The sequence below is a fragment of the Phacochoerus africanus genome, chromosome 1 (assembly GCF_016906955.1).
Source record: "Phacochoerus africanus isolate WHEZ1 chromosome 1, ROS_Pafr_v1, whole genome shotgun sequence".
NCBI classification, from domain to species: Eukaryota; Metazoa; Chordata; class Mammalia; order Artiodactyla; family Suidae; genus Phacochoerus; species Phacochoerus africanus.
Window position 1 is genome coordinate 210,723,503 of NC_062544.1, and position 27,859 is coordinate 210,751,361.

The window sequence follows — 27,859 nt, forward strand, 5'->3', positions numbered from 1 at the left end:
CAGTCAGGGTTTTTGTGGTGAAATGGGTTTAGTAAATATTACATATCACATCCCCTCTTGAATATTTACAATGCACCACAGTGTATTGAAGAAATCCTGTATGAGGGACTTCAAGGCCTCTCCAAGGAGATAAAACTCAAAAAGTCTCTGGCAAAGATAAAAATTTCCAGACCCTTATTGCCCCTTCTGTCCCAGTGCAATTGTTACAGAATTCCCAAGCCTCTCCTGAACAACTTGGCCCATTCCTTCCTGGCCCCTACTAGGAAAGGTATTTGGCCCACTCTTCAGCCAGGTGTATTATAAGACGTCTCCTCTCTGTTTTGCCCCTGGGCTATAGAAACTGGCAGGACCACACACTTGGGATCAGCTCTTCCTGATTATTAGAAGGTCATCCTGCTGGCCTAGCAGCATTTCATATCTCAGTAAACTCATCTTTCTCCCCACCTCCCTATGATGGAAAATTCTTTTTCTAACCCACATGCATGGGGCACAATACAGTTAAGAAATTAAATTTGTTTAATTTCCCAAATTTATTTGATCATGGAACCCTATCTCATGTTGCATTCATTAATGGAGTCTTTTGGAGCAGAGGTTGGGGAATTCAGGTAGGATCAGACCTTCACTTATGTACTGTTATGAATCATCTCTGGGTTGCATTCAAAGTTAGAAAAGCCTTGGCCCTCCCAGTAAGTATGTCTTCAAGTTTTCCTCATTCAGTTGAACCAAGAAACTATTACCTTACCCAGAAGGTGCCCTCAAACATTTTGAGGTCCAGTGGGTCTCCCTGGATGGTCCCATTGAGGAGGATCAGAGAGTGGCAGCTGGCCATGGCTGCACACAGTGGGCTCCAGGGCAGAGCCTTGCCTGAGGAAAAGCTGTGGACTTCCTGGAAACTGGTAGAGAAGATAACAGTGAGTAGAGGTCGTCAACGAAATGATTTTGCACACTCTGTCCCTAAATCATACTAACATAGGCTTCAAGAATACCTAACCCCTATGCTCAAAACCTTCAATGGCTCCCTATGCCCTGTATGATAAATACCAAGCACTAGGGCCTTTGGTCAAGTTGTCTGCAGCCAGACCAGATAGTGGCAGAACTTCTAGAAGATGCATTGTGGGAAGGCTCAAAGTTGACATCTGCAAACTCTGCAAAGCTGCCTTAGAAAGCCATACAATCTAGGCAAGAAGTCTCCAGGCCAATGGGGTAGCAGTGATGGAAAGGAAGCTTACCTGCTGGTTCCTTTTTCTTTTAAGAAAAAGCAGGCATGGACTCAGAAACAGTTCTCACCAGTGGGCCCTTTGGCCTTTACCCCTATTTCCTGAAACTCCTGCCATGGACATTCAGCCTCTAAAACTCACTTCCCTCTTTTGACTGTAGACTGGCTTGGCTTACCTTCTCACTGCCCATCTTAGAGCAGAATAATAATTATATTTACTCGTTTCAACTTCTCCCAAAGTTTTGAGTACTAGGAGCAAAGGAAGGAGAGAAGGGAAGGAAACTGTAAACATCCCTTTTCCCTCTCATTGCTCTGGACAACAAAGGCCCTGAGTTTGGACAAAGGCCCTGGCCTGGGTGTCTGAACAGCCAGAAGCAGAAGAACATGAATAGGGGTAGAACCCAGGCAGTTCATTGACACCCAGCCTGGGTGTCCTCTGCAACATTGCACTGCCTGGCACTCTTCCTGTCCCTACCTCTACTCTGGGCTAGCATTTATGTGATTGCCCTCTTTGCTCACTAGTGTCAGCTTTTAAAAAATGTATTTCTTTTTTTGTTAGTTGATTTACAATGGTGTGCCAATTTCTGCTGTACAACAAAGTGACCCAATCAAACATATATATACATTCCCTTTCTTAAATTATCTTCTGTCGTGGTCCTTCCCAAGAGACTTGATATGGTTCCCTGGGCTGTACAGTAGACTTCATTGCTTATGCATTCTAAATGTACCACTGCCCCTCCCCCCTTTTATTGTCTTTTTGCCTTTACTAGGGCTGCTTCCAGCGGCATATGGAGGCTCCTAGGCTAGGGGTCTAATCAGAGCTGTAGTTGCGGGCCTACGCCAGAGCCACAGCAACGCAGGATCCAGGCCATGTCTTCGACCTACACCACAGCTCACAGCAACACTGGATTGTTAACCCACTGAGCAAGGCCAGGGATCGAACCTGCAACCTCATGTTCCCTAGTGGGATTCGTTAACCACTGTACCACGATGGGAACTCCAACTACTGCCACTTTTTAAACCATGTCTGTAAAAATTCTAGCCATATCCCCTTCAAAACATGCCTCAAATGCTATCTCCTCTAGGTGGTATCCCTTTGTCCATTCATTCTCAAAAACAATTTCTGTCTTTTATCCATTATGTTATTATAAACATTAGGACTGTGTTTTTTTTTTTTTTAATCAAGTATTCAGTTATGTCTTCTCTGTCATCTTATCTCTGCTTTAATCATAATTCTTTTCCAGGCCTGTGTGGTGCACTCATTGAAAGTGGGTACATTTGCACCTTTTAGCCCACCGGAGTGTGAGTCCATGAGAGGGACATGGAGGTCTTCCTTTCTGGATTTCCCACCTCACAAGCCACTCTGGAAGTCTATGCAATTTTTAATAAAGCACAGTCCTGATTTCATTCTTTGCTTTTCTGTTTTATTCATTCAACTCCCTAATTGTCCACCTTATTCTTTTGTTTGTTTGTTTTGCTTTTTTAGGGCCATACCTGGGACACATAGAATTTCCCAGGCTAGGGGTCAGATTGGAGCTATAGCTGCCAGCCTACACCACAGCCACAGCAACTCGGCATCCAAGCTGCATTTGCCACCTACACTGCAGCTCACGGCAATGCTGGATCCTTAACCCACTGAGCGAGGCCAGGGCTTGAACCTACGTCCTCATGGATACTAGTTGGGTTTGTTACTACTAAGCCACAATAGGAACTCCTCATCTACCTTATTCTATTCCGTTTTTAATGTGGCGGTTAAAGACCTGCTTTCCCTGTCTGATTCTGAACTTAGAACTCATTTAATTTAACAAGTTAGGCAAATGAGGAACTGGTATCAACCAATGATTATATATATTTTATGTGTGATTGATCCCTCAGCACTGGAAGGATAGGTTGGAGTGTCACCAGAATAGCCACACCAGTAACACATTCCCTCTTTGCTAAAGTGCGTACCAGCTGTCAGCAGCAGGGACAGTCCCCCAGAGGTCCAGCCCATCTTCTGTAAGAGTCCCAGTCTGGAAAATAATTAGAATGGGTTTTAGCAGAAGATTTAGAGATTTTCATTAGATCATGATTTTTCACAAAAAATAAGACCCCAAGAAATTAAAGTTCATCTAGTTGTCCCAAGCAGATATTTCTTACATCAAATAAGTTTATATTTTATTTTTATTGAGGTACAGTTGATGTACCATATTATATAAGTTACAGGTGTGCAATATAATGATGCACAATTTTTAAAGGTTATATTCCATTTGTACTTATTATAAAATACTGGCCAAGGCCTTATTGGTAAGCACCAAATTTTGAATCGGAGAAGAGTACCTGAAAGAAAGATACAGAAAATGACAAATGACTCCAAAAGACCATGCCGAAAATTAGGTGAATCAAATCACTAATTATTATAGCATGCAAGTGTTTTGTTTGTGTTTGTTTATTATGGTTTGTGACCACTGTTAAATGAGAGGGACAGTTAATGGAAATCCAACAAGGACCAACTCCGATTTGACTTTTTAATCGGCACTTGTTGTTTTTCTAAAGCAGAGCTTGGAATTTTTTTTTTCCTCTGTAAGACTATCTAGTTCACAGTTTGCCATCTGGTTCACAGTTATTTCCTAAAAATATGGGTGACAGGGTGTCTGTCCAGGTTGATCATGAAATGTTAATAGAGGGCTTTGAGACTCTAGGGAGAAGTGAAGTGCTAATAATAAATATTAATTAACACCCAAGAATGGGTTTTACTGTGGAATCCAGAAGAAAATGGTTGAGAGATTTAATTTGCTGTAATGATGGGAAAGACTTTGTCAGTTACTGTAACAGAGAAAGCAAAATGGAAGTGAGTACTATCACAGCACTTTTCATTTGCTCATCACCTCACAGTCAGTTATTAATTGCAGATCCTGCATCTTTACGCAGGAGGCCAAGTGCATTAGGTCTGCTGACAGCGCCGTCAAGGTGGAGCGGAGCATTGCCCAAGGCCAGGGAATAGTCTTTCTAACACTGACACCCAGGTCTCTGATGCTCTGTAGAAGACACTAAAGTTTCTAGTTTTCTGTCAAATGGTGCTTTCTATCACCACAGCACATCACATTAATATCATGCTTTAGAGTGAAGTGCTGACAATGATTTCAAGTCTTACAACTGAGTAAACAGAGCCGAGGCCTTCTCAGGTTAGAGGGGAAATGAGTAACCAGAGACCAGAAGCTTGTAGGGTAGAGAGAAAGAACCAGAATCCAGTTCCTCTGGAGACTCGGCAAAGCATGTAGAAAGACATAAGCCCATAATGGGCTCCTGGATTAAGAAGTCAGGAATATTGGATTCATTAATTTATTTGGACTTCGTGGAGAGCTACCGAGCCTTGTGCTAGTCGTCGAAGAACTGCAATAGCAAAAATAAACAAACAAACAAAACACTATCTGCTTCATTTCCCTCCTGCATTTTATAAGGACCTCAAACTCTGTGTTTAGATTGCAAATGATCTTGAATTGCTCCATTTCAGAAAGACTTTAGCAGCTTCATTGAAATTGAAATGTTCTCCTGATGATTAAATCATGCTTTTATACGTCAATGTCTTACACATGAAAATAGAGATATCACAGTGAAACAGATATGGAACCATGTTTTTTCTCTATGTGAAAATGACCCTTGCACAATAAAACTAGCCAAAAATGGGGGGAAAAAAACCCTAAATTACAGTTGCTGTTCTGAAGGCAATAAGATAGAAAAAGAAAACTTCTTAGCATAAATACAAGCCCAGACTTGGATTGAATTGGATAGAAAAGAAAGAGATAACTTGTTTGAGAGAACTTGTAACAAACCAACATAAACTAAAAATATGGAGTTCCCGTCGTGGCGCAGTGGTTAACGAATCCGACTAGGAACCATGAGGTTGCGGGTTCGGTCCCTGCCCTTGCTCAGTGGGTTAACGATCTGGCGTTGCCGTGAGCTGTGGTGTAGGTTGCAGACGCGGCTCGGATCCCGCGTTGCTGTGGCTCTGGCGTAGGCCGGCGGCTACAGCTCCGATTCCACCCCTAGCCTGGGAACCTCCATATGCCGCGGGAGCAGCCCAAGAAATAGCAACAACAACAAAAACAACAACAACAACAACCAAAAAAAAAAAGACAAAAAAAAATATGGGAACATATATACTCAGAAGCCCAATGGTGAGTATCTTCTCAATTGAAATGATGCTAGATGGAAATGCAATTAATTGTGGAGTGCTTTATTCCAATATCATGTTCGTAGAGTTTTATAATATGAAAGCTAGAAAGAAATGTAGAGACGGTTATAGTTCAACCTGCTTATCTTAAAAGGTCACCAAGAGGCAGTGTCAAATTCAGGATTTAGATTTCTCATTTTGCCAATTCCCAGTCAAGAGTTCTGTGCATGGTGAGATGCCATGATGCCATATGGAGGTTGGTCAAGCCATCTATGGAGATGTCCTTAGAACAGTCCAGCAAAGGAGCACATGAAGATGTGGAGGGAAAAGCTCTCTATGGGAAGGAAAATGAACGCCTCTGGAAAAATGAGTTTCAGAAACAGCTGAAAATGTAATAAACTTATTTAATAAATCTCCCTCCTATATTCTCGATACAGGTGAGGTTGGTGGGTAAGTCACAGGAATCCCTGTCAGGGGCTATTCTCTGGCCCTGAATCTAAAAGGAAGCTACTTCTGGAGTTCCCATGTTGGCTCAGTGGGTTAAGAACCCAGTGTAGTGTTCATGAAGATGTGGATTCGACCCCTGGCCTCACTCAATGGGTTAAGGATCTGGCATTGCCACAAGCTGCAGAGTAGGTTACAGATGCAGCTCAGAACTGGTGTTGCTACGGTTGTGGCATAGGCCTGCAGCTGCAGCTCGGATTTGACCCCTAGCCTAAGAACTTCCACATGCCATAGGTGCAGCTCTAAAAAAGTAAATAAATACATAAATAAATAAAAGGAAGCTACTTTTAAGTTGATCCTACTGGCTTTTTTGCCAAAGGAAACTTGAAAAGAATAGACCTGAAATAATGTAAGTGCTAAGGCATTTGCACCTGGGGACCCTGACTCATCGTGTCTCTCCAGCTTGTCCTCTGCTCTCCATTGCTTCCTTCCTTGTCTAGGACAATGAGCCATGTCTTCTGTTGTCCCCAGGTAGCCTCCTAACTCAGTCCTAAATCCCTTTGGTCCCTTCTCACAACTTCCCCAGATGGAATAAGTAAAATACACCTATAGAGATATCACGGGTCTTCTTAGGAAAAGGCAAGGGGAGTTCCCGTCGTGGCGCAGCAGAAATGAATCCAACTAGGAACCATGAGGTTGTGGGTTCGATCCCTGGCCTCCCTCAGTGGGTTAAGGACCCGGTGTTGCCATGGGCTGTGGTGTAGTTTGCAGACACAGCTCAGATCTGGTGTTGCCATGGCTGTGGGGTAGGCTGGTAGCTGTAGCTCCAATTTGACCCCTAGCCTGGGGACCTCCATATGCCATAGATGCAGCCATAAAAAGCAAAATCAAAAAAAGAGGGGGAGGGAAAGGCCCCAATTCTCCTCCATCGCCAGACCCAGCTCCTTAGCTTGGCACCTCAGGCCCTGAGCAGTTGGGCTTCTCCGCTCCAGCTGCATCCCTGCTCCACAGCCATAGTCTCGCCACCTATGGTCCTGCTCCCCAGCTGCTGTAGCCTTGGTGGCCCTGTGCTTCTGAGCTGAACTTCAGACCCATTCTGTCTGACGACCAAAGCCATAGCTCAAAGGTGACCTGCCTGTGGCAGGGAACTGCACCTCCGTGCTTGATTCACTCTGTCTTCACCATGCATTTCACTGCATTTTTATCATCAGAGCTTTCCTTTTAACCTACTTCCTTAGCTAGATCATGAGCTTCTCAAGAGCTAGGGACATCTCGTTAATGGGACTCTATCAACAGGGGTTACGTAAAAAGTTGCAAAGCTTTTATCAATTATTTGCAGATGAACCAAAGACCTGGAGGGGCCAGGCCAGGCCCACTGCAGGAGAACCTGTACACTGGGCACCAGAGCTGAGGGCAGCCTGACACTGTAGCCCCACCAGGTCTCCTACAGGAGACTCACAAGGAGGGGTCCTGGGACCCTTGGGGTCCCCCCAGTCTGAATATACTCCCTTTCTGCCACCTTTCCAGGGAGCTTGGCATGGACAACCTGTCCCAGTCCCAAGTCCTGATAACATGGGAAGCAAAAGAGAAAAAGCAGTGGAGGAGAAAGGAAAATGCTTATGTAAGCCCTGGACAAAGCCCTTTGGGGAATAGAAATATTCCTCATAATTTTTTTTTGGCTGAAAAAGCCAGTCAATCAGAAACGTCATTAGGATAAGAGATTATTTTGAAGCCCCAAACAGACAAAAAACATGAACTTTCACAGGGAAGAAATTCATGATGTGATGGCTAAACCACTTCCTCAGGGCCCAGGAAAGTGGGCTTCTAGAAGGTGGTCCCCAGCCTCGGGGCTCCCATCTCTCCAGAGAGGGTGCTGGACTGGATGGTCTCTGAAGCCCTTCCCAGCTCAGCTGTGTCTCGAAATCATACAACCCGGAACGTGTAGCTCCTACTTTGTCAAAGCACACGAGGTTGATCTGCCCGCACATATTGATTCTCTGGGGGGAGATACAGAAGATGTTCTTCCTCTTCAGCCTCTTTTGTGCATACACGATGCCTGTGGTCAGGGCAGCTGGCAGCACGGGAGGCACAGTCACGGTGAGGAGGAGCAGGGCCATGGTCACAGTATCTCTGGGAGAGACCTGGGGAGGGGAGGGACATACAGGTTAGCCTGGCAGGGCCAGCCGGCACTTTCTTGGCACCTTCTTGTGCTGTGCCACTGATGCTCTGGAAGCTCAGCATAGCCAGCTGTCTTGGCTGTGCCTGGGAGCTCAGCTAATTGTCTCCCACTGCAGAACAAAGGAGACCCCAGATCCCTGCTCTGTGTCCAGCTGCCCTTCCTGACCCTGCTTCTCTCCACTGAGCAACCTTCCCCTCCACCCAGAATGCCACCCCCTCTCTGCCCACCAGACTTCCACATGCCCTCTGGACTCCCAGGCACCAGGACTAGTCTTTTTTTTTTTTCTTTTTTCTTTCTAGGGCCACACCTGGGGCATATGGAAGTTCCCAGGCTAGGGGTCCAACCAGAGCTGCAGCTTCAGGCCATAACCACAGCCACAGCCATGCCAGATCCAAGCAGCGTCAGCAACCTATAGCGCAGCTCATGGCAATGCCAGATACTTAACCCACTGAGCGAGGGCAGGGATTGGACACTCATCCTCATGGATACTGGGACTGGTCTTGAGGTGTAACAATTCACACATGGCATGACCGTTGGTTTAGAATCTCCCTCCCCACTAGCCCACAAACTCCCTGGTGCAGCAGCTATGCCTTCTTCATCTCGGAAGTCATCTTGGAATTCATCTTCCTCATGTCCAAATGCAGAGCCTTGCACAGTTCTGATGCAGAGAGGATGCTTAGCACATGGTTGGAATGCATGGAGATGCAATAAAAATTAGCACCAAGATTCTGTCAAGATCCCAGCATGAATTACCTGCTCTGAGGAAGCCAATGATAAAAATAGCTTGCTCTCGCTGGACCCACACCCTGGGACAAGCACTGGGTACACACACTATTTAGTTACTCCTCACAACATTGTGATGCAAATACTGTTACTTTCTCCACCCAGCAGAAGAGGAAATCAGGATTTAAAAAATTTTCCAGGACCATGTGCTAGTTAAATGGTGAGGATGTAGATCCGCATCTGTTCAACTCGAGGGCCCAAATCTGTGACCAGGATGTTACAGTATCGAGCCAGGTCTCATGGCGTCAGGACCCAGGCAAATCCACAGAGGCTCACAGGACTGACAAGAGGGGGGCCAAGATCAAATCATAGGGTTACTTGTTTTAATTTTCCCATGCTCTATTAATTAATGGCTTTTCCTCTACAACCTGGCATAGGCTTTTTAAAAAAAATTAACCATAATTTTTGGAGTTCCCATCATGGCTCAGTGGTTAATGAATACAACAGGGAACCATGAGGATGCGGGTTCGATCCCTGGCCTCACTCAGTGGCTTAAGGATCTGGCGTTGCTGTGAGCTGTGGTGTAGGTCACAGACATGGCTCAGATCCCGCATTGCTGTGGCTGTGTCGTAGACCGGCGGCTATACCTCTGATTAGACCCCTAGCCTGGGAACCTCCATATGCCAAGGGAGTGGCCCTAGAAAAGGCAAAAAGACAAAAAAAAATTAACCATAATTTTAGCCACAATTTCTCTGTTCAGTATTAGAAACATGGATTCAATTCAGTAACAATGGCTGCTAGATACATCTTTGGTCCAATTCTAGTTTATTACAAAAAATATATCATTCCTTGCTTTTCCCAACCACAGCCACAGAGGAGTTTTAACCCGGAGGACTCATCCCTGCCTAATGCTGGGTCAGTGCAGACTGAAGTAGCCAACAGGTCTATGGGTTCGGCCCTATAGGAAGATGGGATCAGCAATGAGGATGTAGCTTTGGTGTGTAATGGATGTTGAGTCCTGCCCATAAAACCAGTATGTCCAGTCACTGCCAGGGCTTCCTTGTCCATGGGAGAGGGCTCTTTATATTCCTGCTCAGTGCTCCTCCTCCCCAGATGAAACTGGCACACTTCCTCATATTCCATCCCAACTGGCTTTGATATTTCACCTCGCTCTTTCCAGGCTCCGTATGACTGGCGCCAATGTGCCCTGGCTTCCCCTGCCCTCCCTTCCCCCAGGTATGCTCCCTGGGAGCTTATTTCAGATGGCAGTGCCTAAACACAGAGCTCAAGTTTGAGTGTGAGCATTACCTAGAAATTCTTGTGACTGTGTTTTAGCCTTCCCCTGCCCAACACACACATATTTCTATGCCATCACTGATGCCATCAGTTTGTACTTTGTAAACAGACCACCCACCCCCTGTTTCATACCTAAGTTTGGATGCTTTTGTTCACAAAATTTTATTCTTCCCTATAAGCCACACACGCTAAAAACCCAGTATGTCTTACAGAAGAGGCCACTGGCTTCATAACTGAATCAGACTCTCAGGACCAGAAAGGACCTCAGAGATCATTTGTGACAACTCTTTCCATTACAGCCGTCACAACTCTTTAGAGAGACATCCAAATGAAACCAGATATCCTAAAGCTTAAAAAGGGAAGTAGGGATCCATGCAGTCATTTAATTTCATCTCAGAATCTAACAAGAACAGAGGGAAACTCATTGACTACATGGTGTGTTGGGATACCTGCCAGAGAGTGTACACACTCAAATACTTCAAACACTCTCAAATAATCCACACTTCTAGGCATGGCATCCAGGATCCCCTTCAATCTGATCTACTCCTACTTCACTAGACTTATTATTTATTTATTTATTTATTTATTTATTTATTTATTTATTTTGGTCATGCTCATGGCATGTGGAAGTTCCTGGGCCAGGGATCGAACCCACACCATGGCAGTGACCCAAGTCTCAGCAGTGGCAATGCTGGATCCTTAACCCACTGAGCCAGCAGGGAGCTCCCAAGACTTATCCCTTAAATGATTGCAGGTTCCAGAATCCCCATGTGCTCTACTTACTTTGCATTTTGTTCATTCAAATCAGTGTGTCCTTCCTGCTTTCTGATCTGATTGACTGAATCCTTCCTATCTGACAGGCTTGAGAAACATTTATTTCCTCTGAGGTTATTTAGGCTTGGGTATCACAAATGCCACACATACATAAACCCCTCACTCCCAACCAAGCGGTGAACGGAGCCATGAACATTACAACTTTTCATAGCTTCATCTTCCAATACAATTTCAATGTGGTTATTTAAATTTAAATTAATTACAAGGAAATAAAATAAAAAATTCATTTCTTCCATCACACTTACTACACTTCAAGTGCTCAATGAACACATGTGATTAAGGGCTACCAAGTTGGACAGTGTAGCTATATAGAATATTTTCATCATCCTGGAAGCTCTATTGGATGGCATTGATTCCAAATGATGGGATTAAGGTAACCTTATCTAACCCTTTTGAGTTATGTTAAGTTCCTTGAGAAAGCTATGCTATTCAGATGCCTTACCCCAAGTACTTACTCCATGGTACATATATACCCCAAGGGCATAGAAAAAGCCCATGACTCCAAGGAAGGCCAGACACACTATGAACTTGAAGGCATCACTGTATAGTTTGAAGTTCAGAGGCCGAGGGTAGAGGATGGATCTCACCAAGTCTCCTTTGGCTGTATTGTAACCTACATGAAGATAATTATAAGTGGAGTAAGGTCCTTTAATACAGTTTCCCCTAAAACAAACAAAAAAATGGTTTGCACTGAATTAAGGATTGTTTCACAGAGTCGTTAGAATAAGGAATTAAATCAGCATTGCTGTGACCTAACAGAGTATTTACATTTATTGTTCTTTCAAGTTGCCAGAAATGGTCAATGGTGTTCACTTAGGCCTGCTCCCTTTCTCTTGCTTTGGGAGTCAGTGCTTCAGTGGCTCACACAGTGTAGCCCCCCACCTCTCCATTCATGCACGGGGTTGAGGAAAAGAAGACCAAGGAGCTGATGAATTCACGGACCAGAGAAGGGGAGCTGCTGAGAGAAGACTTCAAAGAACAAATGTGTTGAAAATAAGAGAAAATTCAGATAAAAGTCAAGCACAAGGCAAATAATCTTATGTGCCTCTGGTCATGCCCTACTAATGCTCAAAAACCTTCCAGACCCCACACTTTCTAGAATAAAGTTCAGATTTTTAGGCATGGCATTTGCAGTCCCTTTCTATCTGATATACTCCTGCCTCACTAGACTTAGCTTTTAACTGCTCAGTGGTCCCAGAAGACCCTCATGCATTCTTTCCTTTGTGTTTTTGAAACAAGGATTTAGCATATCTTTCCTACTCTCTGATATGATTGGCTCAATCCTTCCCATCCTATCAGACTTGGCTGAAAATGCCACCTCTTCCAGAAAATGTTTCCAGAATTCTACTCCCATATTTCATTCCTAATATAATTTCTCCTGCTCTTGGAGTCCTCTTGGTCATTTGGCATCTCTCACTGCTTCATGTTTTGGTTAGCTGTAAGTCTGTCTGTCTCTTGTACCAGACCATAATCTTCTTCAAAGGCAAGTAATATCTCACAATTTTTTTTCCTTAGCCCTATGAGCACAACATTTAGTAGATATTAATATCTAAAGTACTGGCAAAAAAAAAAAAAGATTGACTATGTATTCCAGACATGAGTCAGTATTATAAGTCTAAAACATGCTTTCAACCCACAGCTTGTTGAACCACGTGGTCTCAAACATGGCTTTGCTAGCTTTAGAGGAAAGGAGAGTATCCTCTAATCTGCTGCTTTATGATTTTACAAACTCAGATCAGGGGCTCCCAAGATCTCCAGCCATTAGCTTCTGCTTAGGCAGCAGCTGGAGGAATATTCTCCTGCCCACTGCCCATCTTGAACATTAAAAAAAACAAACAAACCCCAAAACACCAAATTTGATATTTTCATTTTTTAAGAAATCAGGTAGAATAATCAAATCATAGATTAAAGCCTAAGGATACCAAAGTGCACAATGTGTTTTGGATCTGTGAATATGTGATGGGGCAGGAAACCTAGATCAGGGTGAATACAGGGAGCTGGGACCAGATCATAGAAGGTGTTGATCATGTAATGTCATGTGAAAAAGTGGGACTAATATTGGTAGTCTTGAAAAGTTTTTGAGCATGGCACATATGAATTGCTCCAGACTGTGTTTTTAAAGTGTGATTTGGGAGTTCCTGCTATGGTGCAATGCAATCAGTGGTATCTCTGCAGTGCCAGGATGCAGGTTTGATCCCCGGCCCAGCACAGTGGGTTAAAGGATCCTGAATTACCACAATTATGGTGGAGGTTGCAACTGCACCTTAATTCCGATCCCTGGCCCAGGAGCTCCATATGCCTCGGGGTGACTAAAAAAGGAAAAAAAAAAAAAAAGGAAACCCATTTAAAAAAAGAAAGAGAAAAAAAGTGTGATTTGATGACAGATTGAGAGATAGGTTAGAGAAAAGTTGAACAAAATGCAAAAATAAATATTTGAGGTGAAAGTTGAAGGGTAACAGTCAAATGAGAATTTTTGTTGTAATAGTTTAGACATGAGATGTTGAAGGCTTGGATAAAATGCCAACCACAGGGAGGAAGAAGAGGGAGAGAGGCCTCAAGAGGTATTTGCAGAAGCTACAGGATGTGGGGCCCTATTTGGTGTCGGAGAAAATGAGGAGTTAAAGATGATATGAAGAGACTAGCCAGAGAGTGATGACATCAACAGAAAGAAGCAACAGAGGAGGATAAGTTCCCTTTTAGATGCCTTGACTTGGAAGCACCTGTAAGACACACAGGTGGAGGTATCCAACAGAAACCTTGAAATAACAGCCCAGCAAGCAAGGCTTTGAAAAGAAAAAGTCCCCAAGTGATGGTGGTTCAAACTCCTTTCTTGGTAATCACCTAGAGGGGGTATAGAAGGAAAAGAGAAGAAGCCTCTGGACACGCAATAAGACCAAGAACATAGTTTTGCCTTTGATGAACTGTATTTCATCCCTGTACAGCCTTCATCACAGACAAGCATATTAGCAATGAACCATCTAGCTGGAAATGGTGGGAACTTAGACTAACAATAAGGGTCGAATTAGAAACCAGAATGTGGCAAAGTCCATAATCCTAGACAAGATTTCCCTAATCCAGCTCCCCCACCTCCAATCATGGACCAAATTTACAAAAGTGGACTCTACTAACCTGTTTGCAAAACGACTGCTCTTACTGGGCCCTGCCCAGTGGGCTTGACCTGAATAACTTCTGTCCCACAGAAAAGGACATGTTTCCGATAGTCCTCCAAACTGTGGGATTTCCAGGATGTGGTGTTCTCCGTGTGAGGCAATGGTGTCTTTGTAACAGGTATACTTTCCCCTGAAAAAGATTGTATTTTGTTTATTCTGTGTGAACTCAAGTAGTAATTTAGAGCTGGTACTTGCCAGTTCCAAGAAAAGATACCAACCCCAGCTAATCTGGTTGTTAATTCCTATCTCTTAAGTCAGATTTGTTTTAGGGATAGGGAATATCCTATTATGACTGCCATTCTTTTCCAGTATCATTCCTCTACTTTCCCTAACGGATGTACGACACAACATTTCAGATACAAAGAAAATCAGTTCAAAAAGGATACATTTCAAAGACAAAATAAAAATGCAACATGCACTTCCTGGCTTTCAGATTTAAAAAGAACTAGAATGAATTTAAACTTTCATCCTATTTTTGCTAAATATTTAATTAGAGAGATAACATGTCATTTTTCCTATTTGGAAATACCATTGTACTGATCACAGTTATACAAATTACATTTCCACCCCTAAGACCCCTATTGGACAAGGACTGATAGAGGTAATTGAGCAAGACCAGTAGGAGAAAACCACATCTTTCTGGACCCCACGTTGGTACGCCCCATCATTAAGGGATTAAAAACCCCTACAGGACAATAGAGAGCGTGGGAGCATGGAAGTTATTTGCTTTCCTTTAATAAAGACTTTGCTTTTTCACAAAAACAAAAACAAACAAAAAACAAATTTAGTTTTTTTTCTCCTTTTAGGTAATAACTGAGGGCAAGAACTTCGACATGCGGAACCCTTTTTTTTGGCCACACCCACAGCATGTGGAAGTTTCTGGGCCAGGGGTAACCCACACCACAGCTGTAACCCAAGCTGCTGCAGTGATAGCACCAGATCCTTAAAACCCACTATGCCACAAGAGAACCCCCATGTATAACTTTCTATAGTCGCCGTTTCCTGTACTGGTATGTAATAGGTATATGTATATATGTATTTAATATATATATATTGCTGGATACACAGGTGAATTAAATAAAAACAATCATACAAGTTTTTCTGTGATTTTTTTTTTAAGCTAGTCTTCTACATGATGCAGTTTTTATGGCCTAAGGTGCAAGAAACTATAATATTTTCATTAGTGGTCACGAACATTTTCAGGATATTCTTTTAGACAAGGATTACCCCTAAATCATTTTCTGTAAAACAATTATGATCTCCATCCATTGCATAGATTTATCATTTGCATTCTAAATGGCTTTGTAAAAGAGATGGAAGCTTTTGACAAATCTCCAAATCATTGTACCACATTGTTCTGAAACCCGGCTGCTATGAAATCGAGACTTTCTTCTTTGTTCCCAGTGAGCCAGATGCCTCTCCATGGGATGGTGTTTTGAAAGGTCATTTCCTTGCTTCTTTAGATTCCTGGGACCATTAGGTTGTAAACCACTTGATGGCAGGAACCATTTCTCATTTCGCTTAGTGACTCTAGCACACAACACAATGCTGGCATGTAGGAGGCATTTCTGAAATTTTATTGATTAAACAGATGAATGAGCGAATAAATGAAAGAAGAAGGGAGTGAGAGAGGAAGAGAGATAAAAAGGAGAGGAAAAGATCTAACATATTCACTGATTGTAAGCTTGTCTGATAAGATACAAATGTGAAATAACCTGTATGTCTAACTCAGATCGCTGCACACCTCTGCATACGATTCATGTAGATCAGAAATTCTAATGAGTAGGAGAGGGAAGGGACTGTGGCAGAGTAAATACTACTTCTCTGCTCCATAATTATCCTTAAGAGAATGAGGAACAGTCATTATAAACATAAGCTCTGGCGACAGAATGCCTGGGTTTAAGTGTTTTATTTTCTTCATAGAAATTGTAGCAGCTGTTGGGCAGTTCCCACCGTGGCTCAATGGTAATGAATCTGACTAGTATCCATGAAGATGGAGGTTCAATCCCTGGTCCCTCTCAGTGGGTTAAGGATCCAGCGTTGTTGCGAGCTGCAGTGTAGGTCACAGATGCGGCTTGGATCCTGTGTTGCTGTGGCTGTGGCATAGGCCAGCAGCTACAGCTCTGATTCAACCCCTAGCCTGAGAACCACCATATGCAGTGGCTAAAGCCCTTATAGCTGTTGGAAATTTATGTCATTTGCCTACTTCCATGCTTCCTGTCTTCCCACTCTCAGTTCCATGCCTTGTTCACTGCTGTATCCCCAGCCCCTAGTAGAGTGTCTGAGCTAAAATAGGGGCAAATACACATTTGTGGAGTGAGTAAATGAACCAACAGAAATGAATAGAATGATTCAAATCTCAGTTCCACTGCTTTTCAGCTGTGTGACCTTAGGCAAATAAGTCACTTACCCTCTCGGGACCTCAGATTCTCCCACCTTATAGAATTGTGGATTGAATGAAATAACATATGTAAAGTACAAGCACAGTGACTGATACATATGAGAACTAAGAAAAATTAGTTAATCGGTTATTGCTAACAAGAGAAAATTTTAAAATATTAATAGCACTTCCCCCCGTGGTATTCCTTTTTGCTTATTAATCCCTTTGTGAGAAGATAAATTTTAAAGAAGATCACTGTCCTAGGAGGCAGAAGAAAAAGGATACAGAATTGGCTTTTGAGTTTCAAAAGCTATTCATAAATTTGATGATGCATTTTAGAGATCACCTGAAGATAAGAACAATGCTCTTCTGTTCACTATGCCTTTCTTCTAATTCTTTTCTAGCCAATTAAAAATCCCTGGACTTGGAGTTCCCATTGCAGCTAAGCAGGTTAAGAACCCAGTACAGTGTCTGCCAGGATGTGGGTTTGACTCCTGTTCTCACTCACTGGGTTAAGGACCCGGCATTGGTGCAAGCTGTGGCATAGGTCAAAGATGTGGTTCAGATCTGGCAGTGCCATGGCCATGGCATAGGCCAGCAGCTGCAGCTCCAATTCAACCCTTTGCCTGGGAACTTCCACATGCCATGGATGTGGCCCTAAAAAAAAAAAAAATCCCTGGACTGGGATTTGGAAGAAAATCTAATGGGAACTGAGATTTTGTGTGTCTCTGAGAGAAGGGGGCCTGAACCAAAAGAGGACATAGAAACATTCTAGAAGTTTGTGGAAACTGAGAGCACACATCACCTGGGTCTGCCTCCTCTTCCAGGTAGACAAGGCTTGGATGCAAGCTCCAAGCGATGTGAGGCAACAGAGAGAAGAGCTGCCCCAGACCAGATCCCTGCCCCCAGTGCCCTGCACAACTTCTGTAGCCCAACTAGAATCAGAAGGCCTTGTTAATGCATGGGGATGCCTGACTTCTACCAGTTATTTCAAGCCACATACTTTCAAGGATGGCCAAATATGGAGTCAAAATCAAAACTAAGTATAGTTATAAAATAAAGTCAAGCTTCTTGCACAGTTGAGCTTATGACAATAGGCTGAGGTTAAGATGATGAGAGGGAAGTTCCCACAAAGGGCATGTGCTATGAGTGGGAATAACCAGCAGAGAGAAAAAGGCGATGAGACACAAAAGCATGAAAGCAGTGGTTTTATCCACCTTCAAATCCCTGTCCTCACCCCTTTTCCTCACGCCTAGAAACAAATACCATTCCAGCTCTTTTTCTCACTCACTAGATGAGCAGCCTTAGTCTCTTTTCACCTCAGTTTCCTCATCTGTAAAGTGGGCATTCCAAGAGCTCTTAAAGTCTAATTTGTTTTATGCCATGATGAAATGAGATATCAAAGTTGTTCCAAAAAATAGAAATTGCTATAGAGATGCTAGGAGTGTTTGCTATTTTTCTTCTTACATAAATAAACCCTCATATATATATACAAAGGACTATTTGTGCACATGGGGAAAATTACCTAAGTCACATTTGTGCCCAAATGCTCTAGAAATACACGTGCCATTTCAGGAATCTAACCCTACCCTGATGGTTCAATCTGGAGCTTTTCCACACATACTTATGTGAATGGGAGGGTCTATGCAGGCTGTGTAACAAAGTATTCAGGGCATGCTGGTACTTAGGTCTATTTCAAGAAATTAATGAGGGAGTTCCCACTGTGGCTCAGCAGTAATGAACCTGGCTAGTATCCATTAGGACTCAGATTCAATCCTTGACCCCGCTCAGTGGATTAAGAATCCGGTGAACTGTAGTGTAGGTCACAAATGCAGCTTGGATCCAGCATTGCTGTGGCCATGGCATAGGCTGGCAGCTGCAGCTCCAATCTGACCCCTAGCCTGGGAACTTCCATATGCTGTGGGTGTAGCCCTATTTAAAAAACAAATTAATTAATGAGAAAGAAATAGATGTATTTCCATTTTGTGTGTCTATCTGTAAAATTCATTTTATCAGTACTTAGGTTTTATAGATATTACTGCTGGTGACTTTATTTTTCTTCAAACAAACCCTCAGAAAAGCCACTGACCATTTAAGGTCCTTTTAGGTCAACTTTGTTCAAAGGCAGCACTGATGCCATTCCTAATTCTCTGGGATTCTCTGAGTTTTCCTGAGAATCAGGGTAAGAACTGTCCCACACGTGAGGAGACCCAGGGGAATAAGTCCCCTGTTTTCTCTCTGCCACGCTCTCTGTCGCCTTGAGAGATGCCATTCTCCTGCTGGGAACGCGAGACAGTTGCAGCCTCTGAGTGAAAAGCATGGTTTTCTTGGGTCTGCTGTTTGCACTTGGGGTACTATGGAAATATTCCAGATGAAGATATGATCAGTATGCAAATCCTCATTGCCACCATTACAAGGCAGTTAGATTTTAACACATTAAAGGGGTATTTTGTAATTATACTGAACATATTTATGTTTACTACATTTGCTCTTCTCAATTTTAAATTAAGCCGACCCATTTTTAATGGGGAATCTGCTTATGTTGAACAATTTAGGAATAGAGAATGACTCTCTTTATATTTAGGTGATGTTAAAAAATCTTTGCGCGTCTGTGTTTTTTTTCTGTCTTGACACCTTTGAAAACAGAAAAATGACACAATTTGTAAGCACAAAAGACAAATAATTTCTTCTTTTTGTGTTTCCATCTAGTCTCTCCTACTTTCATTAAGATGCTCTGCATATTTTCTTTCTTGCCTAAAGAATATTTCCTCAATGGTGCCTTACTAATTACACAAATTCAAATAGACAGCACAAAGTTCAAATGAGGACAAGGACAGTTTATGTAGTAACCAGAAAACCATTTTTCTGCTTGGTGAGATCAACTGGAAAACATGATTCTAAAGAACAGAACTGTTACATTGTCTTTCTGGAAGGTTCAACTCAATCTCCTTCCTGGTGAAGGCTGGGGCTCTGTTTTCCAATTGCAGAGTACAGGGCTGGCTAAAATCTCTATGCCCTGCCAATTGTGAGGTGACTGTTAGCCTGCGTTTGGTTGGACAAGTGAATAAACCATTCTCATATTTATAGAGATAGTGCATCAAACAGTATGGCTCTCTTACCATCCTCTGAAATCAAAGCACCCTATTCATCCCACTCATTAATGAATCCCCTGCTCTATTAGTCTTTTCTTCAGGTTTTCTATGTATTGGGGCTTGATTCTTTTTGTTTTGTTTTGTTTTGTTTTTTTGCTTTTTAGGAATGCATCCACGGCATATGGAGGTTCTCAGGTTAGGGGTTGAATCAGAGCTGCAGCTGCCAGCCTATACCACAGCCATAGCAACACAGGATCCGAGCTGCACCTGTGACCTACACCATAGCTCTCAGCAACACCAGATCCTTAACCCACTGAGAGAGGCCAGGGATTGGACCTGCGTCCTCATGGATGCTAGCCAGATTTGTAAACTGCTGAGCCATGAAGGGAACTCCAGATTCTTTTATTCTCAAACTTTTTCTATTTGCCTATATTGTTTCCATCTTCGTGAATAGTCTGGGTGTGTCTCTCTCACTACCTTTCAATGTTTCAGCATTGGTACAAAGCAGGTAAGTGAACACTGATCTACTTTCCTAATTTGGCCTGGCTCTTGGATCGAAAGAGGAAGCTCCATGACAACTGCCTACCTGTGAGCATGCCTTCGTTCACCACACAGCTCCCATCAATCAGAACAGCATCGCAGGGCAATGAAGATTTTCCTGAAAGAATAAGAATATCTCCGGGAACCAAGAGACGGGATTCCAGCTCCTGTAAACCTGCACAACAGCAACGTCTTCATGACTAGCTGAACTTTTCCTGCTTTTACTTAAGAATAAAAATGACTGAGATATCTTATCAACTGTTGACCAAGAACTACCCTGCATGCTCACCTGCTCCAGCCCCTTTCCACTCAACTGCAGGTGCCCAGGGAATCAGGATGAGGGAGTGGATGCTTGGCCATAACAAAGGATTTGCTCAGCAACAAGGTCCCATTTTGATCCCAGTACCTGGGACAGTGCTCTGCCTACAGAAGACACTCAAGAGCCTTGGGCAAAGGAGGAGTGCCCCTTTGCTGCTGCTTATTCTCTTTCATTGAGTTCCGGCTCCCTGTAGCACCCTCTATCCTTGGACCGGGGCCTGTGCAAACACTCCAGAGAATTTCTGCTGCCCTGGACTGCAGCTCCTCACTCCTTGCTGAAAGCCATGGCCACCCCCTCCAGGCTGGCTCATGGCACATGCCAAATATCCAACTAGACATCTATAAGCCTCACTCAAGCCTGGGTTCCGGATAACAGATTGAAATGTGTGGGATGCATTTCAAATGTATGGGTCTATCTGGGATAGTTAGGCGAATCAAAACTCCTTAAGAAGGCTAACCTAGCAGCATTTCAGGGAGGGAAGTATGGAGGACAGAGGGAATTTGAAATAAACCAGACATTAGATAGAAAGGTTCAATCAGGGTTGAGCGTGAGGCATGCCAGGCATCTGGAGGGGCTCACTTGCAGGATCCCACAGGTGCAGGCCAGCATTCTCATGACCTTGCCTCCTTAAACTTTGCATCTATAATGCCCTGTTTGCCTCACCTTAGCCCCAGCCCTTGGTTTAATCAGAAAAGACTTTTTCTCCTTGACTAATAATCAAAACAAATGAGACTGACTCCACTCTGAATAGTACGATGCTGAAGATAATGAAACACATCACTTACCTTGGCCTTTTACACTGATTGTAACCTGGACTTTGTTGTGATCCTCCACAAGTTTGTGCAGCTTAACTGATTGCTACAAATTTAAAGTCAATGTTTAAATATTAGATCATCCACACTGCAAAAACCACCTGATTGCAATACCGTAAGTGCTGAGTCTGCTGTCACAGCCAAATTGATTGTGGAAAAAGATTCAAGTTCAACTTTCCATGCTCCTGCTTCCTTGCCCCCACCCCCACCTCACACAACTTCCTACTTACAACAGCAAATATACGCATTAGTTTAATGCTATTCCAATCCTGGGAAAAATAATGCACAGCCACTACCCCAAGGTAAGGAACCATGGCTTCACTTCCTGAGAACACACAATTAGACCGGGGAAAAGCAATGGGACCACAAAGAGGTGACTCCCCTTCTCTGTGTCTCTGTTGCCCCATCTGTAAAACAACAAAGCTGAATTTGATCTGTAACAGCCTATGAATATTTAGGTTATATTTCGATTGTATGTGGAACAGCCATCATCTTCTTTATACACTGGTGGGATTTTCACATTGGATAATTCTGTAGACTGGACTCGCGCTGCTCTGCTTGGAATCCTAGTGCTATCGCTTATGAGTTATTTTAGCCTGTTTAACTTTCCTTTCCTCATCTGAAGGTAGAGACAATAACAGTACTTATTTTATGTGGTTGTTTTAATTTAGTTCATTCTTGTCTTATTTTTTTAATTTTTAATTTTTTTCTTTCAAGGGCCACAGCTTTGGTGTATGGAAGTTCCCAGGCTAGGGGTCGAATCGGAGCTGCCTCTGCCAGCCTACACCACAGCCACAGCAACACCAGATCTGAGCCCCATCCATGACCTGTACCACAGCTCATGACAATGCTGGATCCTTAACACACTGAACGAGGCCAGGGATCAAACCTGCATCCTCATGGACCCTATGTCAGGTTCTTAACCAGATGAGCCACAATGGGAACTCCCATGCTTATTTTATTTTCATCCTTTCGATAATACTCATTACTGTAGTAAGAGCCCAGTGAGCATTGATGATTAATAAGAAAGTTGTTTTAAAAAAAAAGTTGTCTGATTTCATCAGCTGGAATGCTTCACTTGAGGCAGAACGCACTGACATACGACCCTATGCAAAGCAGAGTAAATGGAAGCAGCCTAGAGAAATGGAGGTGGCATCCCCTGAGATGACCCAGGGGACAGGAAAACAGAATGAGAAGGGATGTGGTCCACCTAGCTCTTTACACTGACTGTCAGGAGTGCCATCAGGCAGAGGGCACATGATGCGGAACCAGCTGGCACATCCCTGGAAGGCACTGCCCCTCTCTGTACGGATGTCAGTTATGTGGATGCCTCTAAGTAGAAGCAGTCTGAATATTGTCAGCAGTACTTAAACACAGCTTAATGTAATTCAGATATAGCACTTTTTCTTTCAGGTGTTAGAGTAAATTATTTTTATCTGTTTTGTTGATGATTTTTAATGTTACAAATGTCACTGGGCTTGGACAAGCATTACACACAATTATGCAACTTTCCTCTTGAGAGAACATAATGAGTTCGGTGTTAATATTTACATGGAACAATTTATTATTTCCTTCAGTTTTGCATGAAAAGCCAAACCTCAATCATTTGGACCAATTGAGTGGAAGAAGTGATGTTACTGTTAGGCACATATTCATTGTCCTCACTTGACTTACTGGGGGCTGCCTGCTGGGACATTCATTTTAACGATGGGTAACAGTGAGAAAGTGGTTTGATAGCAAGAACACTGGATTCAGTCAGGATTCCTAAGTGGTGCCTGCTTAGTACCTGCTAACCTGCCAAGTACGTGTATACAAGACATTTCACCTTATAAATTAGTTATTTCCTCTGTAAACTGGCAACATTGAATTGGATCATTTTCAAATTCCCTTAAACCTCTAAAATGACATGATACTGATTTATTTTGCTTATAAGAGATTAACTTAAAACTCCCAAGGCTTCACAGATAAAATACCCAGGGTCTAACAGATGATTCAATTTATTACTTTTAAACAGTTTAGAACTTTATACAGCCACTATGTGTTAAGTGCTATTTTAGGCACTTGGAATATATGGCTTGAGTTTTTTTTTTTTAATCCTCAAAATAACCCTATGATGAAAATATTATTACCTCCCTCGTACATATAACAAAACAAAAACAAGAAAACAAATAAAGAAAAAACCTACAGGGGCTTGAAAATGTTAGAGTAACTTGCCTACAATCATTTACTTACTAAGTATTAAAATCAACAATAGGAGTTCCCTGGTGGCTCAGTGGGTTAAGGATCTGGTGTCATCGCTGTGGCTTGGGTTTAGTCCCTGGCCAGGCAACTTCTGCATGTTGTGGGTGTGGCCAGAAGAAATCAACAATAAAACCAGGTTCATTGGACTCTAAAATCTTTTCTGTTGATGAATTTGTTCTCTAAAAGTGCTTGAAAATAACTTTCGTCCTTTAAGAAGATAAACATTCCTCCTTATAAATTTCTTTATTTTCTTGTTTGGCAAACTCTCTTCGTCAATGACATACAATTCCAACTTTGCTTAAGAGGATGATAACACATTTGGAAGTGGTGAAGTTTGAGTTAATAATGCTTGACTGTAACTCTCAAAACTCATTATGGCATAAAGCTGGATTTGTTTATCAGACTTAGCATTCTGCACAAATGGCCATGCTTCCATGCCTTTGCTCAAGCTATTCCCTAGAATGTTCACCCCAGTTTTTTATTAGTCAACTCCTTCTAAATCCTTCACATAAAGCCCTGCTCAAATGTCACCTCCATCCCTAACACCCCCAGGAAGAATTAATTGTTCTGTTCCCTGTATTTCCACCTGTTTTAGTGTATAGATCCTATTCCATTACAGCTGTCTGTTTTCTTGTTGGGTCTACCCTGCAAGATAGGAGGTTCAAAGATAAGACTATGTATTCATCTATGCATCCTCTATAATGTATCACATAGTAGGTCCTCAGCAAATGCTTATTTAATCGAACTGAATTATTCTACTTCTCTCAACACCACCACAGTGGGATAATGTAAGCATCCTCTTTGAGCTAATGTACTCAGAAACTCTACAAACACAGGTTTCCATGACAACCAAACAGCTAGGAGAAAGCCAGCGTTGTGATGCTTTTCATTATTTCGAAGCTCACTGCCTGATTTTCATTAGGCCCCCTCTGATTCCTCCAGTTCCTGTTCAGTGAGACCAGGATCAGTTTCCAAAACTAATTTGCATATTGCTATTATTTGGCGTCTCTTGCTGTGTGTCCCTCTGTTTGCAGTGGCTGGATTTCCTGCAGAGATGAGTAATAAGGGCACTAACTCAGGTGTCTCTTGATCCCAGCTCAGTCCTGAATGAGGCAGAGTGCTACGGGCCAGATACAGTCTGTGCTATTGCCAGCAGCCATGGAGTGTGAAATACAGTTCAATGGAAAGACAGGTGAGTGCCGAGGTTTCCACTTATGCTTGCACCAAACTGGTTAGACATGGACTCAGCGAGTTCCTGGTATGGCTCAGTGCAAATGAACCTGACTAGTATCCATGAGCATGTGGGTTCAATCCTTGGCCTGCCTCAGTGGTTTAAGGATCTGTCATTGCTGTGGCTGTGGCATAAACCATCAGCAGTAGCTCCAATTTCGACCCCTAGTCTGGGAACTTCCATATGCCACAGGTGCGGCCCTGAAAAGCAAAATAAATAAATAAGAGAGAAATGGACTGCAGTAGGGAGTTTCTTAGCTTAGGCAAGGTAACTTCTCTCTATGTCACTTGATTTGGGGTTAGAGTGGATGCCAGAAGGCACCTTATTCCACTTCCAACACCTCCCCTCTTGCAATTTACAAAAGCATGTAATTTTCTAGCATGGTTTGAAGATGGCAGTAGATGCTCCTTTTTCCTTTCCTCCTCCCTAAATCTGCTTTTTGTTATCAAATTATCAAATAATCATTTCCAACAGGAAGCTCCCAGGTTACTTTGAGGTTTTGCTCAATGGGACAGAGACCCGACTTGGAGTCAGGAGAAACCTGAAACTAAGGTCTACAAATGCTGTTCCTGGGTGAGTGCGAGCTGTGCTTTACCTCCCTGACAACCCTGCCCCTCTTTCACATATGGCGGCAGGAAATATCATATGTTATTATTTCATAGTTTGCCAAACCTCACCCAAGCACATTCATTATATATGTCAGAGCCTACTGCAAACTGTAAAGTGCTAAGCAGATATTGATTGTTGAGGACTTGTGATTGAAACTGCAAAGATACAATTTCAGGAAACTGGCTCAATTTGCATAGCATTATAAGATGCCTTGCAGGTTGGGTCAGATAACCTTTTATTAACAAAATGCTCACTGCTAATGTGATTAGTATCTTCATTTCAAAGAAGTCTTTCTTTGCAATAATGCCATGAAGACTGAAATTCTCATGCCAGTCATCGTTTTGAGTAATGGCACTCAGGGATTTTTTTAAAGTGTAAAATCTGAATGTTTAAATTCCATTAAGGATTTTAAAATAAATATTAAGTAGAGCACAAGCAGAAAAAACAGAATACCTAAGTCTGGAACAGGAGAACAATTATAAGCAAAATAAGAAACCCAGAAACCATAGAGTTAAAAAAAAAAGGCATGTTTAAATAGACATTTTTTAAAACAAAATCTGAAAAAGTCAAAGTCAAGCGAAAAATATTAAAAAATAATTTTTTTCATATATATTATGGGTATAAAGAGGCAGTTAATTTAAAAAAATGTGGATCTTTTTTAGGCAAAGGAAAATGTGTCTAATCTCACTGATAATCAAGGAACTATATATTAAAGCATCAATGAGATGCAATTTAAAAAAAACATATCAGATTGAAAATTTTATTTTTTTAATTTTTTTTGTCTTTTTGCTATTTCTTGGGCTGCTCCCGTGGCATGTGGAGATTCCCAGGCTGGGGGTCCAATCGGAGCTGTAGCCACTGGCCTACACCACAGCTCACAGCAACGCCGGATCGTTAACCCACTGAGCAAGGGCAGGGACCGAACCTGCAACCTCATGGTTCCTAGTCGGCTTTGTTAACCACTGCGCCACAACGGGAACTCCAGATTGAAAATTCTAAATGTCAAGATATAACACCTAATTCTGGTGAGGACCTGGGAAAATAGATAGTCTCATATGTTGCTGATAGCAGAATAAATTACTTCATTTGGGAAAAATAAATAATATTACAGTATTTATTAACATCCAAAATAAACATATCTTTTGATTCATCAACATGGCATTTGGTTGCTTTGCTAAAAAAGAAAAAAGAAATGAAAACACTAATATGTAAGGATACCCTATATTGTTGTTAAATTCAACATATTTGTGGTGGCAAAAATTGGAGAAGAAACCCCTTCTTTTCCATAAATAAGAGAATAGTTGAATAAATTATGAACCATAGAATATCACACCCATTAGTTTTAAACATGATTTAGAATTATTTATAATGGTGGATGGCCGTTATATATATTGCAAAGTGAAAAATGCAAGTTCCATATTAATGTACATGGAACAATTCTCTTTTGATAAAACAAATTAATGAATATGTAAGTACATCTCCATATAAACTTGTATTACTATGCATTTTATAGAGTGAAAAGAGTGAAAAATATGTTCAACTGTTGATGCCATTAATAGATAAATAAATAAATAGGTGTATTTGGGGTCTTGGTGCTTAAATTGGTCCTTTGGTGGATTCTTTTGTAAAAACAGCTATTATTTAAGCCTTTAGAATGCATAATAATCACCTGTTATGTAACTATTAAAAAAAGGCAAATGCCTGTTATTACACTGAATATTCTGGTTTAATAGGTCAGGAGTTCAGGAGCTCAGGAATCTCAAGTAATTCTCTTACTGAAACATTCATTGGCCTCTAGACTTTAGAATCAAACCTAACTCTTTCTATAATTCTTCCTCTTCTCCTACACAGGAATTTCTAAATTTGTTTGGTGTTTCCTTAAAGAAAGATATACCTGAGTTCCAAATGAGGGAACGGGCATTGTAAAGGAATTTTTAAAAAGGCCAAAATGTGTCATGAAGATACAGATGAATAATGCATAGGACAAAGGGGCAATATCTAAGTTGGGAAACTAGGTGGAAACATTCTAGGGGATGCAGTCTATCAAGGAGTAGCACCATATTTCCTTAGGACAAACTGATTGCAAGGAGCAGAAATGTATTAAGCTGGTTTTAGCAGAGGATGAGAATTTGTGAGGATTCAGAGATGTCTTATGAACCCCAGGTGGGAAGTGCAGCCAAGTCTCCCAAGACCTCTGAAAAGGAGCAGGAACAGGAAATGCTGTGAGGAACAGGTTACAGTGACTCTGATGGACTGCATATCGCTCATCCGTGTCTTGCTGTGTATTTGGTTCACACATTTCCTCTCTTTCTCTGCAGAAGTTTTTGTTTTTCTTTGCTTGTCCTTCCATAGACATCAAGGGTGGCAACCCAGGTCCTAGCTATACATCATTTCTCAGATCACCTTCCTAATAGAGCATGACCAGCAGCTACAAGACCTTATTCCAGGATCTCAGGCAAAAAGATATGTCACCATCATTCCTGTTGATAGACTGGCTTCTATGAGAGCAGGTGCCCCCTGTTCCAACTGGCTGTGCCAGTGGAGGGAGAAAGCCACATGGAACAAGCCAGTTATAGGCTGCTAGAGTTCTGGGGGCACCCAGTTTTCAGAGAAGAAAAGT

General features: G+C 42.2%; 1 protein-coding gene across 2 annotated transcripts in view; it reads right to left on the reverse strand.

The window, feature by feature from the left end:
* ATP13A5 (ATPase 13A5) overlaps positions 1 to 27,859 on the reverse strand; it is a 113,481-nt gene that overhangs the window by 49,988 nt on the left and 35,634 nt on the right. For both annotated transcript variants that reach the window (XM_047788899.1, XM_047788889.1), the window contains 7 exons: positions 21,132 to 21,204; positions 20,074 to 20,202; positions 13,975 to 14,145; positions 11,301 to 11,458; positions 7,766 to 7,954; positions 3,167 to 3,228; positions 743 to 893 (listed from right to left, as the gene is read on the reverse strand). In XM_047788899.1, coding sequence (XP_047644855.1) covers positions 743 to 893; positions 3,167 to 3,228; positions 7,766 to 7,954; positions 11,301 to 11,458; positions 13,975 to 14,145; positions 20,074 to 20,202; positions 21,132 to 21,204 — 933 coding nt within the window. The remainder of the gene's footprint in view (positions 1 to 742; positions 894 to 3,166; positions 3,229 to 7,765; positions 7,955 to 11,300; positions 11,459 to 13,974; positions 14,146 to 20,073; positions 20,203 to 21,131; positions 21,205 to 27,859) is intronic.